Source organism: Quercus suber, unplaced genomic scaffold (genome assembly GCF_002906115.3).
Source record: "Quercus suber isolate HL8 unplaced genomic scaffold, Cork oak 2.0 scaffold_27, whole genome shotgun sequence".
NCBI lineage: Eukaryota > Viridiplantae > Streptophyta > Magnoliopsida > Fagales > Fagaceae > Quercus > Quercus suber.
The window spans coordinates 25,235-46,576 of record NW_027069492.1 but is presented as its reverse complement, the minus strand read 5'-3'; the positions used below and the strand labels follow the sequence as shown (position 1 = coordinate 46,576).

Sequence of the window (21,342 nt, the reverse complement as noted above, 5' to 3'; positions counted from 1 at the left end):
TTTAAACTTTGTTTGAGGTTCGGTGGTTCTTCCTCGTGTCTCGGAGTCAGAGTGCTGTTGCTATTTCTTTCAACTCAACTTTGTAAGCATGCGTTGCGTGTGCCTTAACTCTAAGGGTAATTCTAGCGAATCCCCCTTTTTTTTGGGGTACGGTATCCATTAGTAGTCAACCTACTATACCAGGTTACCAAAACATCACATTTGATGGTACTATCCTCACATTGTGCAATACTAACATCACATGTACCTGTACTTTTGTCACATTCGGTTGTTCCCTTATTTTTTTCTCACATTTGATGGTACCATCTTCACATTGTGCAGTACCAACATCACATGTGACTATACTTTTGTCACATTCAGTGGTTTCCTTATTTGTTTTCTCTCATTTAATGGTACCATTCTCACATTGCGCAGTACCAACATCACATTGACTGTACTTTTGTCACTTTCGATGGTTACTTTATTTTTTCTCACATTTGATGGTACCATCCTCACATTGTGCAGTACCAATATCACTTGTTACTGTATTTTTGTCACATTTGTTGGTTCCCTTTTTTTTTTCTCATGTTTGATGGTACCATTCTCACATTGGGCTATAGCAAGATCACATGTGACTGTACTTTTGTCACATTCAGTGATTCCTTTATTTTTTTCTCACATTTATGATGTCATCCTCACATTGTGCAATGTCCACATCTCATGTGACTGTACTTTTGTCACATTTGGTAGTTCTCTTATTTTTTCTCACATTTTATGGTACTAGCCTCACATTATGCAGTACCAATATTACATGTGACTAGACTTTTGTCACATTTGATGGTTTCTTTATTTTTTTTTCTCACATTTTATGGTACCATCCTCGCATTGAAAAGTACTAACATCACTTGTAACTGTACTTTTGTCACATTCGATAGTTCCCTTTTTTTTTTTTTTTTTTTCTCACATTTAATGGTACCATCCTCACATTATGCTACACCTACATCACATCTCAGTGTACTTTTATCACATTCCGTGATAGTCTTATTTTCTCTCACATTAACCATCTTTACATTGAGTACCACCGTGCTACACTTTCGTATAATAAAAAATTTTCAATCTTTACTCTTAGTTTCTGAATCTCTGAATTTCTCTCGGTTTTTTAATAGTCTACGCTTCTCTCTAGTTTCGTCTCTCAAATTCTTCTAGTCCAAACCATCCACAAAAACCTATCTAGAGCGATTATTACTAAACAAAACCCTAAGCAAGACCACAAAAGAAGAAACAGATCCCTAAACCATGAACGGTTCCTCGCCAACTCTAGCGAGGGAATTGTTCTCGCCAAACAAAAGAAATCCATTGTTTATTTGCTATCCTACGTTCCCTCTCTCTCTCGATTGTGCTCTCTTTCCTCTCTCTTCAACTTCGCTCCATTTTCAGAAAGGACCTCACCATTAATTGACCTCGCCGGCGTAGGGAAAGGGGTTTACACGGCGACGATTGAAACCCATTTAATTGGTAAGTCACGTACAACCAGTGGGTCCTGAACCCACTTTCACCTTTTTCTACCAGGGGAGGAGTTGCCAATTGAGAAGGAGAACACAGTGAATACTAGGTTCTTTTTGGTTTTTTTTTAACTAATATATAGAACTTATTTGACCAGTAGCCAATATTCACTCTAAATTACTCCAAATTAAATGAAAGGTTCAGAACAAATTTTTATTTATTTAATGTTTTAGATTTAAGTGAGTACCATACACCCTAAAAAAGAGAGGGGTTATGGTGGAATGACCCCTACTCTAATATTAAAGGGTTTTTTTTATTTTTTTTTTAATATTAAATATAATTTTGACTGACCAGTCGCCTGAACCCTGAATTTCCGGGTCGGTTCGGGTCAGCCCGTTTGCGTCGTTTTTTCCCACGCCGTTTCTTTTTATTACAACCACAACCACAATCACAATCACGGGTTCAGCTTCAGGGTTTAATTTCTTTCTTTCTTTCTAGTTCTATTTCTACAGCTCTCTGGTGTGTGTATATGTATATGAAAGAAAAACCATGGAGGAGTTGCAGAGTGCTCTGAAAGGAAATGGTCTAACTCTTTCTAATCTTCCAGAGAAAGGCAGGTGCCTCTTAACCACCAGAGATTTCCATCCAGGTCTCTCTCTCAATTTTTCCCAATTACCAGTTGTTGAAAATTAATGCATATTAAGAAGCTTTGAAAAATCAAATATAGCTAAGCTAAATTCAAATTTGAAGAATACAAAGTTATTCAAATAATGTTAGTGATAATTTTTTTTAAACAACTTATTTTAATGCAGCTATAACTTTTCAGGAGAAGTAATTATAAGCCAAGAGCCTTATGTCTGTGTACCAAACAAGTCCCCAGTTGAGTCAAGATGTGATGGGTGCTTCACAACAAGTAACCTTAAGAAGTGTTCAGGTTGTCATGTTGTGTGGTACTGTGGTAGCACCTGCCAGGTAAATTTGATATATATGTTAATGTTAAGCAGCATCTCATCCAGTTAAATGTTTTGTGATTCACTTGCCTATGCCATCTTTCTACTTGGAATGTTGGGCTTGACTTGAGTATATAAAATTTCGAGTATAGATTACGTAAGATTATAATCAACCTATGGCACAGCCAAGAGCCTTTCAGCTCTCAACTGGTACTTTGGCACAAAGTACTTAATCCATGAAAATATCCTATGGAGAAATATTAGACTTGATATGGAAACATATTTGGATATTCTTTTTTTCATAAAAGGGATGATCCTTCATGCCAAGGTATGAAACCTTTCCTTTTTAGTGTTTGCTAGAAGCAAGAATACTCTTGTATAAAATTTTAAATGACAACAAAACAGATAAAAATTGGAACCCTTTGTCCCCTTTTGATGACTTAGAACTCCTCGGAAAGGAATGTATAATTCATCATTCAGTATGTATAGCCAATTGGACTATGTATACTTTCCCTCCATTCATTGATTCTGTGCTTTATAATTTCAGAAGTTGGACTGGAAGTTGCATCGTCTTGAATGTGAAGCTCTGTCAAGGCTTGACAAAGACAGAAGAAAATGTGTTACACCTTCCATTCATCTAATGGTGAAACTCTACCTTCGAAGAAAACTGCAAAGTGAGAAGGTATATATCAGTTATAATGTTTTTGTCAATCTATAATTATATGCTTCAGTTTGGGTACTCCAATTGGGAGTTGGGACACTACTTTTAGCTTCCCATTCACTTTATTTTCAATGTATTTGTCAAATTACATGCATCACAATGTTGAGCTAGAGTGCTAATCTTGGAGCATGACTATGGTTGTCTCTCATTGTCCATTGGTTACTCTCACATTGGCAGAACCTATCTGATTGGTATTATCTGACTGTTAGGGCTGTCTTAAACAGTTAAACTCAATGTTTTATGTAGTTGGATAGGTAGCATTTTTCCCAGTGTTGGTGGGTCTTGGTGTAGTGCCAACAATATTGTTTTAGCTACTTACAGGGTAGTGTATGAAAATGCAACAACAGAAAATAAAAGGTGAGACATCAAGAGAGAAGAAACATTAGAATGATGAAAAATATAAGGCTAAATTAAAAAATCTACTTATCAAAAAAAAAAAGAAAAAAAAAGCTAAATTACAAATTACACCATCTAACTTTGACCTGTTTTCAATTCAGTCCTTTAATTTAATTTAAATTTTTTTCATTTCTATCCTTCAACTTTAATATGTTTTCAATTTAGTTCTTCCGTTTAGTTCTGTCAAATCTTGCAATTATTTTTAGCATTTCACTTTCCAAAACGACTTTTTGGTGGACTAATGTTGCGGATTGGGCGGAGGTGGATAGAAGGAATAAATTAGAAACAAATGGAAGTTAAACAATTGAAAAGAGAAACTTTAATGACCTAAGTGAAACAGGTTAAGGTTAGAGTAATTCACCCAAAATATTATGAATTGATGTACAACATAAAATTAGTCCATAGTTAAGTTTCTTTTCTTTCAAAAGCTGTATACATTTTTTATAACTCATGGAATTAATTGTATTTCTTTTTAATGCTAGGTCATCCCTACTACTGCTACAGACAACTACAACTTGGTGGAGGCACTGGTGTCTCGTATCCTACCCAAATAATTTCTTTGCTTTCAATGTGCTCTATTTAGAGTTTCTTTCAATTGTTATATTTTCCAGGTAATTGTTTTGTTTAACCTTCTATGAAGACATGCCTGACATTGATGAGAAGCAACTGGTACTGTATGCTCAGATGGCTAACCTTGTCAACTTCATACTTCAGCAGCCTGACATCAACATAAAAGAGATTGCAGAAAACTTTTCCAAGGTCTTCAAGATAAATAGTTTTAAATTGAATATCTTAGTAATATTCTTTTGCAGTTAAGAATAATTACTTTGAGGCCTTTAAGGCTCCTTTTAAGTTTTTCTTTGGTGTTATTCAAATTATACTATGGACGTGATGGGTACTACAACCATTTTTGCTAAATAAGAGGGAATGTTCTAATTAAATAAACAGATTTTTTTTTTCCTTTTATATCAATATTCAACTGCAAAATTGCATTAGCTATTGATTTTTCAAAATCTTTTTCATGGGACCAAATTTTTGTTTAACACACTGATTTCTGAATAAGATTCGTCTCCACAGGGAAGATTGATTTTCTGATGAATTACGATACTTTCTATCCAATGCAGTTTGCATGCAATGCACATACCATTTGCGATAGTGAACTAATTCCCCTGGGGACCGGACTGTACCCTGTCATTTCCATTATTAACCACAGGTAACTACTTTAGTGAATTGATTTCTTCTGAATTTCATCATGTTGAGGTTACTCTGCTAAATGCTTCTGGCACTGTAGCTGCTTGCCCAATTCTGTTTTGGTGTTTGAGGGAAGGTTGGCTGTGATACGTGCTGTGCAGCATATACCCCAAGGAGCTGAGGTAATATATGCTCTTTTAAAAATTGTTGGATTTTATATCTTTTAACTTTAAAAAAATATATTAAATATTTGACATGTTATGATATATTGCAGACTGTAGTGGTAATAAACCTGAGTCATACTTCTTACCTACATGTAACAACTTAATCTCTAAAAATACGTACTCATGATTGACCAGAGTTTGAGCTGAGAATTTTCTTTCTTTCCAAATTTCATCTCCTTCATGTTCCTGGTCTGTTCTATACGTTATGTTGCTTAATTGGATCTACACCCTAATGAATTTAGTCTGCCCTTTGACTTCAATCTGCAGTACTTACACGTATGTGTGTATTTTTGCATTTTGATTTTTTAAAGGACCATTTCTTTTCTCTTATAATATGAATGTGAAAGGACAAAAAGAGATACTGCTGGGGCAAAGTGGTTTTGGCACTGTAGTGAGAATTCAGGATTCAAGAATCCATTCAAGGCTTGGAAATTGCTTTTCGATTCAAGATTAATGTTAGGAAAATACTGTGAAGCAGTTGTAGTACATGGCTACCCACTTTTTCTACATATGCAATGCAATTATGGACATATAAATGCTTAGATGGAGGCATTGGGAAGGAAAGGGGAGGGGAAAAGGGTTGGGGGTTGCTCTTCTCCCTGTTTGGATGTATTTTTTGTGGGAGGGGGAGAGGATTTGAGGGATATTGATGGTTACTGTAGCCCTTCAAGCCCCTTTTTTCAGTTCCTTCAGCAGAATTTAACATGAGTGGATACAAACTTTATGAATTTTCTATATTTCCCAATTTATTAAAAAATCTACAATGTATTACTGAACTGTTATCATTTATTTATTGCATACTCAGTTTGCATAATACCTTATCCTTTCTCTCCTTTACACCACAACCAAAGAGAGGAATGCTTACTTCCCTCACTCTGTCTCTCAACCTATTTTTTATTAAACATCCAAATAGAAAAGGAGATTTGGAAGGAACGGAATCGCAGGACTTTTGAGGATTTGGATAGTTCAGGTGTTCAGATGATTGCCTCTTTTAGTGGATCTCTTTTTGATTGGTCTCGAGCATGGGGACTCACAACTAGTGATTCTCTCCCTTCTTTTCTTAGCTCTCTCTCTCTTTTGTAATTATTTTGTTGTTTGGTTTTATTTTTTGTTTTTTCAGTTTTTCTCCTTGTATTTTCTGGGTTTGCTCTATGTTTTTTCATGCATAGAGTAGCCTTTCGTATATATAACATTCTTACTTATCAAAAAAAAAAGAAAAGGAGATAACTATTCCCACTCCCTTCAACTCCCAAACATAATATTAACTTGTCTCAGCCAAAGAAAAAAAGCTGTCTCTGTGATCTGGATCATACCTGGTAAATCATTTTTCTAAGGCTGAACCTATTACATCAACTTATGTGCTTCTTCCGACTCCCTAAATGAAGGGCCAAGGTTTCTTGATATAACTCGTGTTTTCACCTGTAAAAATTGTTTCAAACAGAGTTTAATTTCATGGTAATCTTTATAAGATCATTGTTTGTTATTTTTGATTGCCCTTTGTTTTACATTGCCTCTGAAGCTTGGACTACCCTCATTTTCCTTTCTGATATGCCTTGACCATATCAAAGACTTCATGCTTGTAATTGAGGAAGGTGAACAGGTCCCCCCTCAATAGGGCCTCCTTGAGAGCGATTGTGTCCCTGAGCAATTTGTCCTATCAAATAAAATGAATGTTTATTACCAGAGTAACTTAGTTGTGTAATCCAGTGATGATAGAATGGTTCTTTCAATTCTCCATTTGCAAAAACCACTCCCACCACTGTTATATGTCTTTTCTACTTATCTCTTCTAAGTAAGTTACTATCTCATAATCCATTAGAATGTTGTCTAAAACTCTTTGCTGTTAATTAAAATTGATTTAGAGGGTTTGAAGTTATCTCATAGCCTTTGTTAAATTATTGATTATCCCAAAAGCTTAAGATATTAGGAAGTGATGAATTTAATTATTTAACCATAATTCTAACACTCCTCCTCACGTGTGGGCCTAAACTTCCCCTTAATAAGTGGGGGCTCAACACATGAGATTTTTAACATTTTAAATGGGAGGTAGAGTAAAGCCAGGGATCGAACTCAAGATCTCTTGCTTTGATACCATGTCAAATGACCGATTGTCCCAAAAGTTTAAGCTATTAGAAAATGATGAATTTAATTACTTAACTATAATTCTAACAGCCTTTTTCTTCAAGTCAAGTGTAAATACTGTTTATATGGTTGTATTTTGTAAGGTCTTGATTAGTTACATCGACACTACTGGAAGCACCATGACTCGGCAAAAGGCTCTCAAAGAACAGTACCTTTTTACTTGCACATGTCCCCGCTGCATAAAACTGGTACTTGCTACATTATGCTTTTTAGGATTTGTTTTTCCTTGTTAAACTGGTAGCATTTTATATAATATTGGAAGCCAAGATATGCTGCTGGTTAATTAAGTTAGTTCTCCATTGAAGGGTCAGTCTGATGATATCCTAGAAAGTGCAGTTCTGGAAGGTTATAGGTGCAAGGATGAAGGATGCAATGGTTTTCTACTCCGCAGCTCTGGTTTGTGATTAGCTGTAATCAGTCATTTATTACAAAGTAATGGTCAGTTAGTAGGCCAGAGTTACTATTTTTGTCTTTTGCTATTTGGAATGCAGATGACAAAGGGTTTATATGTCAACAATGTGGACGTGTTAGGGACAAGGAAGAGATAAGAAAGATTGCAAGTGAAGTAAAATCAATGTCTGAAAAGGCTCTTATGTCTTTGTCATCTGGCAGTATCCTTCTAGATTGTTTGTGCTGAGAATTCATTAGTGGCAATTTGACAGCGTGATTCTATGTTTAATTAATCTACAATATCCTTTCCACTGGCATGATTTAAATAGTTCAACTTATATAAATTTGTTACCCTATTGAGCATGAACTTGTCTTTGACTGAGCTTAGATCAACTGGAAGCTGTTTCCATGTATCAGACAATTGAGAAGCTCCAAGGGAAACTGTGCCATCCTTTCTCAATAAGTTTGATGCAAACTCGAGAAAAGGTTTTAAAGGTAGATTATTTAGCTTTTATTTTCTTTTATGTTTCATTCATTTTTAAGGGTGAAATACACCTACGCCCCAATGGGTTTATTATAGTTTTTTTGACACTTACTAATTTCCTTTTTTCCTATAAGGCTATATCACTCTTGTGGCACCAAATTTTTCTAGTCAAGTACTTCCAGCCCTTCCGGCTATAAATCATTGAAGAAATTGATCACATGAGACTAATTGGGTACCATGGGGGGTGTGATTATAAGGAGAGTGTGTGAGGTCACATGCATCTCATTTGACTAATTTTTGTTAATGATTTTGACAGGAAGTGGGAGACAGTAATTGATTAGAATAATTGGATACCACAGCAGTGTAATTAGAAAAATTAGAAACCCAGGGATGTAAATAAAATTGCAAGAAATCACTAGAGGTGCTAGTGCATTTTATCCTTTCTTTTTTTTTTGGAAATTCTTCTCTTGTTTTTAAGTTATATGGAGCTCAATCCTATTGGCATATCTTCTACTTAGTCAAATGCTACTGGAGCTTTCTTTAAATTTTGGATGAAAAACGGGATCTTGTTTGGGTCCTTTAGGTACAGATACATGAATTCTTTACTTGCTAAACCTTACTTTTAGATTTGGGCAAACTAGCAATTATATGAAGAGTGCATTAATGAGGAATTAAAACTAGAACTAGCAGGCCTCAACCCTGTAATTTGTTTTTTTTGGGGGGGGGGGGGGGGGGGTGATTAAAGGTTTGAGATTATTCTACATCCTATTGGAGTAGATCTGTATAGTACTCTGCTTAAAATAGCTTTGGAAGTAATTCCTTACTGACTTTTTGAGGAGCAGATATGAGCCCATGAATCCATTCCTTGTAATATGTTACTAAAGCTTGCAATGTATTCTTTTTGAATATTTTCTTCCTACTTTGTATGATGACTCCCAAATTTTTCCTAACACTTTTTTACTTTGCAATACCTCTAATTCTGAAGCATGGATTGTGCCTCTAAATGCCTATTAAACCAAATGAAATGAATCCATTCTCATGGGAACACCAAACTCAATAGTAAAACAAAATCTTACTTTTTTCTTTTATTTGTTTTTCAAGATTTTGTTGGAGCTGCAAAATTGGAGAGAAGCTCTCGCATATTGCAAATTGACCATTCCAGTATATCAAAGTATGTCATATTTTGACTTGAATTTGCAGCATGAGATACATTAAGTCCTCTGCTATTCTAGTTGTTGTAGAGTACTTTGGAGCTTCAGGGTTCAACTGAAATACTATGCATGACCTATCATATATTTCTCTTTCTTTCAAAAAACAGTAAGAATGTGTTTGATTTTCGTGATATATGGACATCTGATAATAGTGCTTTGTAACTGGCGTTGAATTTTTTAAAAGAAATAAGTTTGGGATTACTTGCAAACAGAAATTTTTAGATGTTGAAGGAAGCACAAAGCTTATTTATGTATATTGAAATCAGCTCAACTACTGACATTATGAGATAGCAATGTGGAATGAGAAAGAAGGCTATGATGCACACCAGAACTTTAGTGACATTGATGAAAAATTTCTAAATAAACAAAAAGAAGAAGGGGAAAAAAACATGAACAAACAATAAACCTAGACAGAAAATTTCTCTGATCTCATATTCTCCTAAAGGTTGTATAAATATATATTTTGGATAAAGGTTGAAGATTGAAATGATTTGAGTGGATCTCCAAAAACATGAATAATGCTATGAATATGATAAAGGATTCCACAGCGAATATCCTCTCCTGAAGGCTGATTTCTTAATATTTTTTCATTGGTTTCATTTGAAATCTTCATTGATCCTTGTTTGAGTGGTCTTGGGTTTGGGGCTTTACACATTGTTCTTCTGTTATTGAGTTTCATAGTTCTCTTAGCATTTTTGTTGTATCTTTGTAATTTTGTTAGATACTTTGTGTTCATCATCGTGAACATGAAGTAATTATATTTTTCAATAATACTTTCAACTTACTTTTCAGAAACCTGGAGTTTAATCACCTTTCCTGATGGCTTTAATCTGTTACTTATAATAGGCCTTCTGAATTCAAGCTTACACATCTATGACAGTTTCTACCCAAGTTTTGAAATTCTACTATATATTCGAAAACATGATTAGTTATTGATAAGATTCTGTCAACCGATGTTTTAAATTTTGTTCCATTTTGGCTAGAATATTCCATTTCAGTCTGTAAACCAGTGCACTAACCCTCTATTCGGTCGCTGTCAAAATTTCACCCTATACTGGTCTGTACTGGCCATTCCATTGAAATTCCGGAATTTCAGGTGGAGCACGCATTCTGGATCAAAATTAATTTTGTGGCTTTCTTATAATTTTTTAAGAAGAAAGCCCACTTTTAGGAGATTTTATGAATTTTTTTGGTTAGTTTAATTATGTATGAGATGTTTTTTCATATATATATATGTATGTATGTATGTATGAGATTTTATATAATTTTAGTATATTTAATTATTTAATAGATTTTTATGAGCCTCTGGTTTGTTTAATTATCTATTATATTTTATGATCTCTTGTATTTTTTTTTTTTTTTTAATAATGTTTAGCTTTTATGAGTAAGTTGGTTAATAAGATGGTATTAAATATGAAGTACTAACTTAGTATATAATTTACATATATAATGGTAATTCCGAAATGGTACATCGAAATATTCTATTCCAATAACCAATCTGGGAAGGAATTCAAAACTTTTCTGTTAACTGTAGTACAGTGCTTCTGCATTTCAAAACTTTTATTAAAAAAAAAAAAAAAAGAGTAGGAAATGGCACAAAATTCATCTTAATTAAATTATTTCCAAATTGGGATGCATCTTTATTTAAATCAAAATATAAAATGCCTCATGCCTGCTTGTACTATGCAATTCATGTTCATGAAGCCTACATAATTCTTCTTTCTTGTTTTTCCTTTCTTTTTTCTTTTTCTTTTGGGTGGGGACAAGTTATGAATTCCACTTATTGTTGCTGCTGACATCCCATATTTGGCTCTGTTTCACTGCAGGAGTATATCCAGGGTTCCATCCCTTGCTTGGACTACAATATTATACCTGTGGAAAGCTTGAATGGTTAGAATCCTTTGCTTAGATTTGTTAGTTGTTACTTCCATTCTGAACAGATTCTTTCATTGATTATTGTTCAAAATGCTCTAACTGATTCCTCACAACAAATGTTTCATAACAAAGACAGAAGTTGTGGTGTTCTGTTCGAAGTTTGTTCCTAGGTATTTGAAACATATTACTCAAAATGGTGGAAACTATTGCCGTATAGAATAAGGCGGAAACTATTGCCGTATAGAATAAGGCATGAATAAGAAAACCACATGAACTCATGGTATTTAGTAGCTGTTGCTGGGGGATTTTAAGTTTATATTATGGAAACTTATAATTATACCTGTTTACAGACGGAGGTGCTACATTTTAGAACTTGTAGACTCCATAGAAAACCCCTAGTCAAAGAATATTCTTGAAACTATGATAGAATTTGGTTGGAGTCATTGGTTCCTATAAAGGAGGCGTAGTAGTATTTGGTTTAGTCTTCACTTGCCTCACTACTTTTCTGATTTTGGTTACAGAGTGAATGTGTTGCAGTGCCATGATTGTACAGTTAGTCACGTGTCTCCCATAAATTGAACACTTTTTATGAGTTTTTAGTTGACATGGGAACCATATGTTTAACAAATTTTGTTTTTTCACTTATAAAAAAAAAATGTTTTTCACACACTTCAGACTTTTATATAATCTGTCCAAAATTTGAACTGGAGATTTCTATTGATTAATCATGTCAGGTTTTGTCCTTGCTCTCAGGACAATGTATATTTTTGTAGGAGGAGAGAGGGATGTAATAAATACTCTTGATTGCCATCATGGTTCTATAAATGATTAGTATTAAAGGTTAAGATTTTTGGTCATTAAAGCTTTGTATTTTAAGCAGGTTATATTGTGAAACTTGGATGTGACCATATGAGGCCAGGAGTTTCACTCAGTGTAGAGGTTTATAAGGGTTTTACAGATGTGATGCATGTATGGTATTCGTATGTGCACAAAAAGTAGGTCCCTTAAAATAGGACCAATTGTTACTGTAGGCACTTTGCTAGTTTATTAGTTAACGGTGCAATTCTGCCTCGAGTTGTGAAGTAATTTATCTTGGACATTTCATCTACCTATCTTCTAATGTTCTTTCCCCATCCCATTTCCTTCTTTACATCTATAATTTGTTACAGGAAGTGTCTAGGACACACACACATACACGCACACAATACACACTCCCCAAAAACAAGAGAAATCGTGACTTCAAGGCACAATTTCAAAATTTGAAATCGTGACTTTAAGGCACTTTGAAGTCAAGATTTCCCTTGTTTTTGGGGAGTGTGGGTCCTATTTGTGCACTAAACCTATGTTTGGATTGCACTGAAATGAAAGTTTTCTGCGTCTGGCGTTTTTTGTGTGAGTCCCGTGCATTGTTCACGGGACTTGCAAGTACGGATTTCAACAAATTTTTTTTTAAAACTTGGTCCCACGGCACTATTTATACATTTTGTTATAGTATTTTTAGTTTTCAGCAATAAACGGTATCTAAACAGACTTTTTAAGTAGTGTGCAGCAGAATTTTCCCAATTTGTTACCAATTATGACTACCAAGGTATCATAACACTAAAGCAAACCAGTTTGGATATGTTGAAGTTGCTTTTAAATTAGTCTGGACCACATGCTTATGGAGGGGATTTATCTGCACCCCTCTGGCTATGAAAAAACATATTCACAACAGTTTCCACAGGGATTGGATTTTTCCTTATAAACCATGTTACTCAATTATTATTTTTGAACTTTTCATTAATGTAACAGGTTTCTGGGAGATACAGAGGATGCAATAAAATCAGTGACCGGAAACTGTTGTGAATATGTTTTTTCATAGCCAGAGGGGTGCAGATAAATCCCCTCCATAAGCATGTGGTCCAGACTAATTTAAAAGCAACTTCAACATATCCAAACTGGTTTGCTTTAGTGTTATGATACCTTGGTAGTCATAATTGGTAACAAATTGGGAAAATTCTGCTGCACACTACTTAAAAGTTTGTTTAGATACCGTTTATTGCTGAAAACTAAAAATACTATAATAAAATGTGTAAATAGTGCCATGGGACCAAGTTTAAAAAAAAAAATTGCTGAAATCCGTACTTGCAAGTCCCGTGAACAATGCACGGGACTTACACAAAAAACGCCAGACGCAGAAAACTTTCATTTAAGTGCAATCCAAACATAGGTTTAGTGCACAAATAGGACCCACACTCCCCAAAAACAAGGGAAATCTTGACTTCAAAGTGTCTTAAAGTCACGATTTCAAATTTTGAAATTGTGCCTTGAAGTCACGATTTCTCTTGTTTTTGGGAGTGTGTATTGTGTGCGCGTGTATGTGTGTGTGTCCTAGACACTTCCTGTAACAAATTATAGATGTAAAGAAGGAAATGGGATGGGGAAAGAACATTAGAAGATAGGTAGATGAAATGTCCAAGATAAATTACTTCACAACTCGAGGCAGAATTGCACCGTTAACTAATAAACTAGCAAAGTGCCTATAGTAACAATTGGTCCTATTTTAAGGACCTACTTTTTGTGCACATACTTTTTTTTGATAGGTAATAAGACTTTTATTGAAAAAGTGAGCATCATGTTCACGATGGTGAACATGATGAACAATGAAACAAATACAAGAAGATCAAGAGCTAAAAGAAATAGAAACTAAAAAATCAGCTACAGCAGTACAATTCGTACACCCCCAAATACAAGCCCAAAGAAACAAAGTACGAAAAAGTAAACATTTTATGTGCTCCAAAGTTCTCGCCTTGTCTTCAAAAATGCGAGCATTACGTTCTTGCCAGACTAACCACATTAAACATGCCGGGACCATGTTCCAAATGATTGAAAGATGCTTTCCAAACCAGTTTCTCCAAATAAAGAAAAAAGATTTCACTGACCTTGGCATGACCCAATGGATCCCAAACACTGCAAAAACTTCACACCATAAGGCATAAGAGAACTTACAATGAAGAAGAAGGTGGTCCACTGATTCCCCATCACAACAACACAAGCAACACCGATTAACCAAAAACTGACCTTTCTTAATAAGGTTGTCAATGGTGAGTATACCATCATTAGCTGCTGTCCATAAGAAAAAAGACACCCGTCTAGGCACCTTAGTACGCCATATACACTCCCAAGGGAAGGCATCAGTAGGAGGACTAGATAATAGCTTATAAAAAGAGCGCACATCAAAAACACCAGATGTAGTCAATGAATCGCAACANTTTCTTTTACAGCTTTACCCTCTCTCATCCGTCAACCATTCCAAACACAAAGTAAGTTTAGATACATGACAAATTTTATAATTTTTTTTCACAATTATTAGAGTGAGAAGCTATAATTAGTGTATAATAAAATAATATCAATAAAGTTTTTATATAAATGTGATATTGAACTAATCACAACTATCACCTTAGAATTTGTGAATAAAATCATGAAATCTACGTGTATCTACTATTCAAAATTGTCGTGGCTTTATACTTGCTGATTCTTGAATTTATTTCTTCTTCTTCTTCTTTTCCTTTTTTAGAAATTTTTGTATTCAATACAAAAAAAAAAAAAAAAAAAAAAAAAACCCTATACAAAGTGAGTACTTGCATCCTTCCTTAAGGGTCTGTTTGGATTAAGAGGGGAGAGAGAGAATGGAGGAGAATAAAGTAAAGTTAGCTAAAAATAGGCTAATTTGGAGTCAATTCTACTCTACTCTACTCTCCCTCCCTTTCCCTCAATCTAAACGGACTATAAGCATTTTATTAATAAAACAAGGTGGGAAGCTACCCCCACTCGAATGAAATTAAGAAGACGTCAAGAATATTGAAAGAATATAGTATTAGCAATATAGATACATTGTACCATCACTCTTCAAATATATCAATATAACAAAGATATCTTAAATGTTCTTATATAGAAAGGCGTAAGAAGAGAAAAAACTAATTTATTCTAATTTTGTTGTTAAATATTTTAAATAAAATTTCAAATCCATTTTGATTTTTCCACCCCTTTGTGGCAGGTTCAATTCTGTATTCCCCTAAAAGAATAGAAATTATTCAAGGCATGTTTGGTCAACAGTCATAGACACTATAATGTAATAACTAAATGTTTTTCTCATCAAAATCTTTAACATAAGGCAAGTCAACAATATGTTTCTTCCTATGCCAAAAAGCATTAGGAACATCAGAGCAAACGTCATCAATTAAGATTTTTTGAAAATTATCAATTTTTGATTGCAACAATTTATTATAAAGCCGTTCAGCAATTTTCTTGTATCTAACTTCTTGTTGAAGGAAGTTAAGATGTTTGATTTTAGCATGAATTAGATTGGAAGAATTATCAATATTAATCTCAAATTTTGAAGCAAATTTGAATTTTACTTTTTGACCAAAAGGGTTAGTAGTAATACTATCATGTTCAATAAGAAAAAGATACAAACAGGATTATCACTTCATTGGGAGCACAAACAGGATTTCTGTTTTAGGCTCCATACCATATGCTAATGCCATTGCTCATCTGCGGATAGCAAATCATTGTAATCCAAGAAGTTTTCTCATCCCAAGGAGAACTCCAGTGTTTAAGCCAATTTTATATTGTGGATTCTGTAATAAATATGCTACTTACCATGACCATGATTGTGATTCTCTACAAGGTCCTTTCGATCCATTTGATGGATACCCATCTGATGCTTCTTCTACTGATTAAATTTGTGGTTCCCTCGGGGCACTACTGTTTTGAAATTCTTGTTCCCACTGATGAAGTTACTTTTCCATGATTACTCCCACAGTCAGGAATTGTTTGGTCAATATACTCCTAATCTCTTGCAGATGACTGATGATTGATTTTTCTATTTGTCTAGCCTGCACAATGGCTAAAAATGTTGCAATATTCAAATAATGATGGACTTGCTCCTGACAAGCCCATGCTTCTATATTCCTATGCAAAGCCATGCGTTTGACAAAGTTGGAGTTATTGAAAAGAAAAAGACACTTTAGTGCCATGTTTCTAAAGACTCCCACTTATGGTGCACAAAAGACAACAAGATGGCTTATGAAATCTACGTACAAATATTCAAGTAGCCATGATACTCCTACATGTTCCATTATATGTTTCTTTTGCTTTTTGTCATTTCCAAGTTAGAAACTCATCTTTTGACTATGCCAAAATTGCTAGAGATTTCAAGAAAAAAAGTAAAAAATTACTATTCATGGATTAGTTCACAAATTACGATTCACCGACACTGTTCACTTTTTACTGTTCATGACACTGTTCACTCCGAATTTTGCCTATTTAAAGACTAATTACTATTCAAAATTACTTTCACGACACTTTCACTTCGAATTTTGCCTATTTAAGGGGGGCTTCCTTAAGTGAAATTCAAAACTTTTCTTAGAATTTTCTTCTAGAGAGAGTTTTCCTCCTTAGAAGCCCTCTTTGAGAGAGTTCCTTGTTTCTACTACTTCCTTGTTCCTACTACTACTTTCTCTACAAATCTTGTAACTAGGACTAATTCAAGCTTTGTAACTATTAACCTCTACTGTTAGGATCTTGTATTCACTACTACTGTAAGTGTTTAATCTACCTTCAATAAGAAGTATTTTCAGTTTTATGTTCATTATACTATTTGTTGTTACCGCCACCTTAGACGGATTACGCCATACCGGACGATTCTAAATTGCTTTACTTACTTTGAATTATTTTGTTATATACTGCTTGACTGGTTTACCGCCTTATTATTGCTTACATTTACTTTGCTATAGCTATTACATTACAAGTATTTTAGTTTTTTTTTTTTTTTTTTTTTTTATTACAAGAAATAGTCATTTCTTATGAATAATATTCTTTAAAATAAAAAATATTATTCATTTCTAAAAGAGTTGTAATAGTTATTCCTTAATAGTGTAATAATTTTTCAATTTAATATATTTCCAACTATACAAAAAAAAATTTATGAACATAAGCACAAAAATGGTTGCGATGACTAAATAGAGGGCCAAAATGGGGATATATCATTTCAGCCAAACTTTCTAGCAAATGCCATCTACCTGAAACTATTTAGGGATATGACCCTGTTTTAAACTCGATTTTCTAAAAATTGAGTTTCAATTAAAAACTCAATTTGCGAATATCGAGTTATATGCAATAATAAAAAAAAAAAAATTGCATAGAACTCGAGTTCCATGCAAATTTTTGCATATTACTCAATTTTGGCAAATCAAGTTTCAAAACAGAGACATATCCCTAAATAGTTCAAACATGAGACATTTTGCTGAAAGTTTGGTTGAAAGGGGTAAAACCCAATTTTGGCCCTAAATAGAGATGACAACTGAATTAATCAGTACTATAACTCATGTACAAGGAATGGCTCAATAGAGCAGAATCCACCAAAGAAACATAGTTGGAGGTAGACTTCGTTACTCATCTTTACATGAGAGTTTGTGAGAAGCTTCAGCATGTGCTTCCTCCAACTTCATTAAGAGATCCCTCATGAAAGGCGTGTTTGTGCCATGAGTAATTCTCAATATATCCATTGCCTTACAGGGATTGGATTTTTCCTTATAAACCATGTTACTCAATTATTATTTTTGAACTTTTCATTAATGTAACAGGTTTCTGGGAGATACAGAGGATGCAATAAAATCAGTGACCAAGGCAATGGATATATTGAGAATTACTCATGGCACAAACACGCCTTTCATGAGGGATCTCTTAATGAAGTTGGAGGAAGCACATGCTGAAGCTTCTCACAAACTCTCATGTAAAGATGAGTAACGAAGTCTACCTCCAACTATGTTTCTTTGGTGGATTCTGCTCTATTGAGCCATTCCTTGTACATGAGTTATAGTACTGATTAATTCAGTTGTCATCTCTATTTAGGGCCAAAATTGGGTTTTACCCCTTTCAACCAAACTTTCCAGCAAAATGTCTCATGTTTGAACCTATTTAGGGATATGTCTCTGTTTTGAAACTTGATTTGCCAAAAATTGAGTAATATGCAAAAATTTGCATGGAACTCGAGTTCTATGCAATTTTTTTTTTTTTTATTGCATATAACTCGATATTCGACAAATTGAGTTTTTAATTGAAACTCAATTTTTAGAAAATCGAGTTTAAAACAGGGTCATATCCCTAAATAGTTTCAGGTAGATGGCATTTTGCTAGAAAGTTTGGCTGAAATGGATATATCCCCATTTTGGCCCTCTATTTAGTCATCGCAACCATTTTTGTGCTTATGTTCATAAATTTTTTTTTTGTATAGTTGGAAATATATTAAATTGAAAAATTATTACACCTATTAAGGAATAACTATTACAACTCTTTTAGAGATGAATAATATTTTTTATTTTAAAGAATAGTTATTCATAAGAAATGACTATTTCTTGTAATAAAAAAAAAAATAAAAAAAAAAACTAAAATACTTGTAATGTAATAGCTATAGCAAAGTAAATGTAAGCAATAATAAGGCGGTAGAACCAGTCAAGCAGTATATAACAAAATAATTCAAAGTAAGTGAAAGCAATTTAGAATCGTCCGGTATGGCGGTAATCCGTCTAAGGTGGCGGTAACAACAAATAGTATAATGAACATAAAACTGAAAATACTTCTTATTGAAGGTAGATTAAACACTTACAGTAGTAGTGAATACAAGATCCTAACAGTAGAGGTTAATAGTTACAAAGCTTGAATTAGTCCTAGTTACAAGATTTGTAGAGAAAGTAGTAGTAGGAACAAGGAAGTAGTAGAAACAAGGAACTCTCTCAAAGAGGGCTTCTAAGGAGGAAAACTCTCTCTAGAAGAAAATTCTAAGAAAAGTTTTGAATTTCACTTAAGGAATAGCCTCCCTTAAATAGGCAAAATTCGAAGTGAATAGTGTCGGTGAACAGTAATTCTTGAATAGTAATTAGTCTTTAAATAGGCAAAATTCGGAGTGAACAGTGTCATGAACAGTAAAAAGTGAACAGTGTCGGTGAATCGTAATTTGTGAACTAATCCATGAATAGTAATTTTTTACTTTTTTTCTTGAAATCTCTAGCACTTTTGGCATAGTCAAAAGATGAGTTTCTAACTTTGAAATGACAAAAAGCAAAAGAAACATATAATGGAACATGTAGGAGTATCATGGCTACTTGAATATTTGTACGTAGATTTCATAAGCCATCTTGTTGTCTTTTGTGCACCATAAGTGGGAGTCTTTAGAAACATGGCACTAAAGTGTCTTTTTCTTTTCAATAACTCCAACTTTGTCAAACGCATGGCTTTGCATAGGAATATAGAAGCATGGGCTTGTCAGGAGCAAGTCCATCATTATTTGAATATTGCAACATTTTTAGCCATTGTGCAGGCTAGACAAATAGAAAAATCAATCATCAGTCATCTGCAAGAGATTAGGAGTATATTGACCAAACAATTCCTGACTGTGGGAGTAATCATGGAAAAGTAACTTCATCAGTGGGAACAAGAATTTCAAAACAGTAGTGCCCCGAGGGAACCACAAATTTAATCAGTAGAAGAAGCATCAGATGGGTATTCATCAAATGGATCGAAAGGACCTTGTAGAGAATCACAATCATGGTCATGGTAAGTAGCATATTTATTACAGAATCCACAATATAAAATTGGCTTAAACACTGGAGTTCTCCTTGGGATGCGAAAACTTCTTGGATTACAATGATTTGCTATCCGCAGATGAGCAATGGCATTAGCATATGGTATGGGGCCTAAAACAGAAATCCTGTTTGTGCTCCCAATGAAGTGATAATCTTGTTTGTATCTTTTTCTTGTTGAACATGATAGTATTACTACTAACCCTTTTGGTCAAAAAGTAAAATTCAAATTTGCTTCAAAATTTGAGATTAGTATTGATAATTCTTCCAATCTAATTCATGCTAAAATCAAACATCTTAACTTCCTTCAACAAGAAGTTAGATACAAGAAAATTGCTGAACGGCTTTCTAATAAATTGTTGCAATCAAAAATTGATAATTTTCAAAAAATCTTAATTGATGACGTTTGCTCTGATGTTCCTAATGCTTTTTGGCATAGGAAGAAACATATTGTTGACTTGCCTTATGTTAAAGATTTTGATGAGAAAAACATTTAGTTATTACATTATAGTGTCTATGACTGTTGACCAAACATGCCTTGAATAATTTCTATTCTTTTAGGGGAATACAGAATTGAACCTGCCACAAAGGGGTGGAAAAATCAAAATGGATTTGAAATTTTATTTAAAATATTTAACAACAAAATTAGAATAAATTAGTTTTTTCTCTTCTTACGCCTTTCTATATAAGAACATTTAAGATATCTTTGTTATATTGATATATTTGAAGAGTGATGGTACAATGTATCTATATTGCTAATACTATATTCTTTCAATATTCTTGACGTCTTCTTAATTTCATTCCGAGTGGGGGTAGCTTCCCACCTTGTTTTATTAATAAAATGCTTATAGTCTGTTTAGATTGAGGGAAAGGGAGGGAGAGTAGAGTAGAGTAGAATTGACTCCAAATTAGCCTATTTTTAGCTAACTTTACTTTATTCTCCTCCATTCTCTCTCTCCCCTCTTAATCCAAACAGACCCTTAAGGAAGGATGCAAGTACTCACTTTGTATAGGGTTTTTTTTTTTTTTTTTTTTTTTTTTTTTTTTTTTTTTTGTATTGAATACAAAAATTTCTAAAAAAGGAAAAGAAGAAGAAGAAGAAATAAATTCAAGAATCAGCAAGTATAAAGCGACGACAATTTTGAATAGTAGATACACGTAGATTTCATGATTTTATTCACAAATTCTAAGGTGATAGTTGTGATTAGTTCAATATCACATTTATATAAAAACTTTATTGATATTATTTTATTATACACTAATTATAGCTTCTCACTCTAATAATTGTGAAAAAAAATTATAAAATTTGTCATGTATCTAAACTTACTTTGTGTTTGGAATGGTTGACGGATGAGAGAGGGTAAAGCTGTAAAAGAAATGAAAGGAAGGCTGGAGTTCCATTGTATATTACTTTTACATGGACCTACTATTTTTATTCACTATTCACAATTTATCATATCAGAGTTATGACAAAGTTGTGACACAAAAGGTCATCATCCTAAATTTTATATTTGTTAGTAGGAAAAAAAGTTCAATTTGGACCACCTTTTCTAATACGTCCAATTTGGAAAGAAATGAAAAGAAATGTGTAATGGAGAGATTAGCTGTCCAATACTGAATACATCTATCCAATTTGTAAAAGAGCTCCATATTTA

General features: G+C 33.6%; 1 protein-coding gene across 1 annotated transcript; it reads left to right on the top strand.

Moving 5' to 3' along the window:
* The first annotated feature begins 1,874 nt into the window (after window positions 1-1,874).
* Window positions 1,875-18,453, top strand: LOC112037474 (histone-lysine N-methyltransferase ASHR1). The gene is made up of 14 exons (XM_024070313.2): window positions 1,875-2,131; window positions 2,309-2,454; window positions 2,980-3,114; window positions 4,032-4,086; window positions 4,190-4,308; window positions 4,674-4,762; window positions 4,841-4,922; window positions 7,190-7,294; window positions 7,412-7,502; window positions 7,598-7,717; window positions 7,885-7,991; window positions 9,082-9,151; window positions 11,018-11,081; window positions 17,693-18,453. The coding sequence occupies exons 1-14, from the start codon at window positions 2,032-2,034 to the stop codon at window positions 17,853-17,855; spliced, it is 1,446 nt and encodes a 481-aa protein (XP_023926081.2). The 5' UTR covers window positions 1,875-2,031; the 3' UTR covers window positions 17,856-18,453.
* The last annotated feature ends 2,889 nt before the right edge of the window (window positions 18,454-21,342 follow it).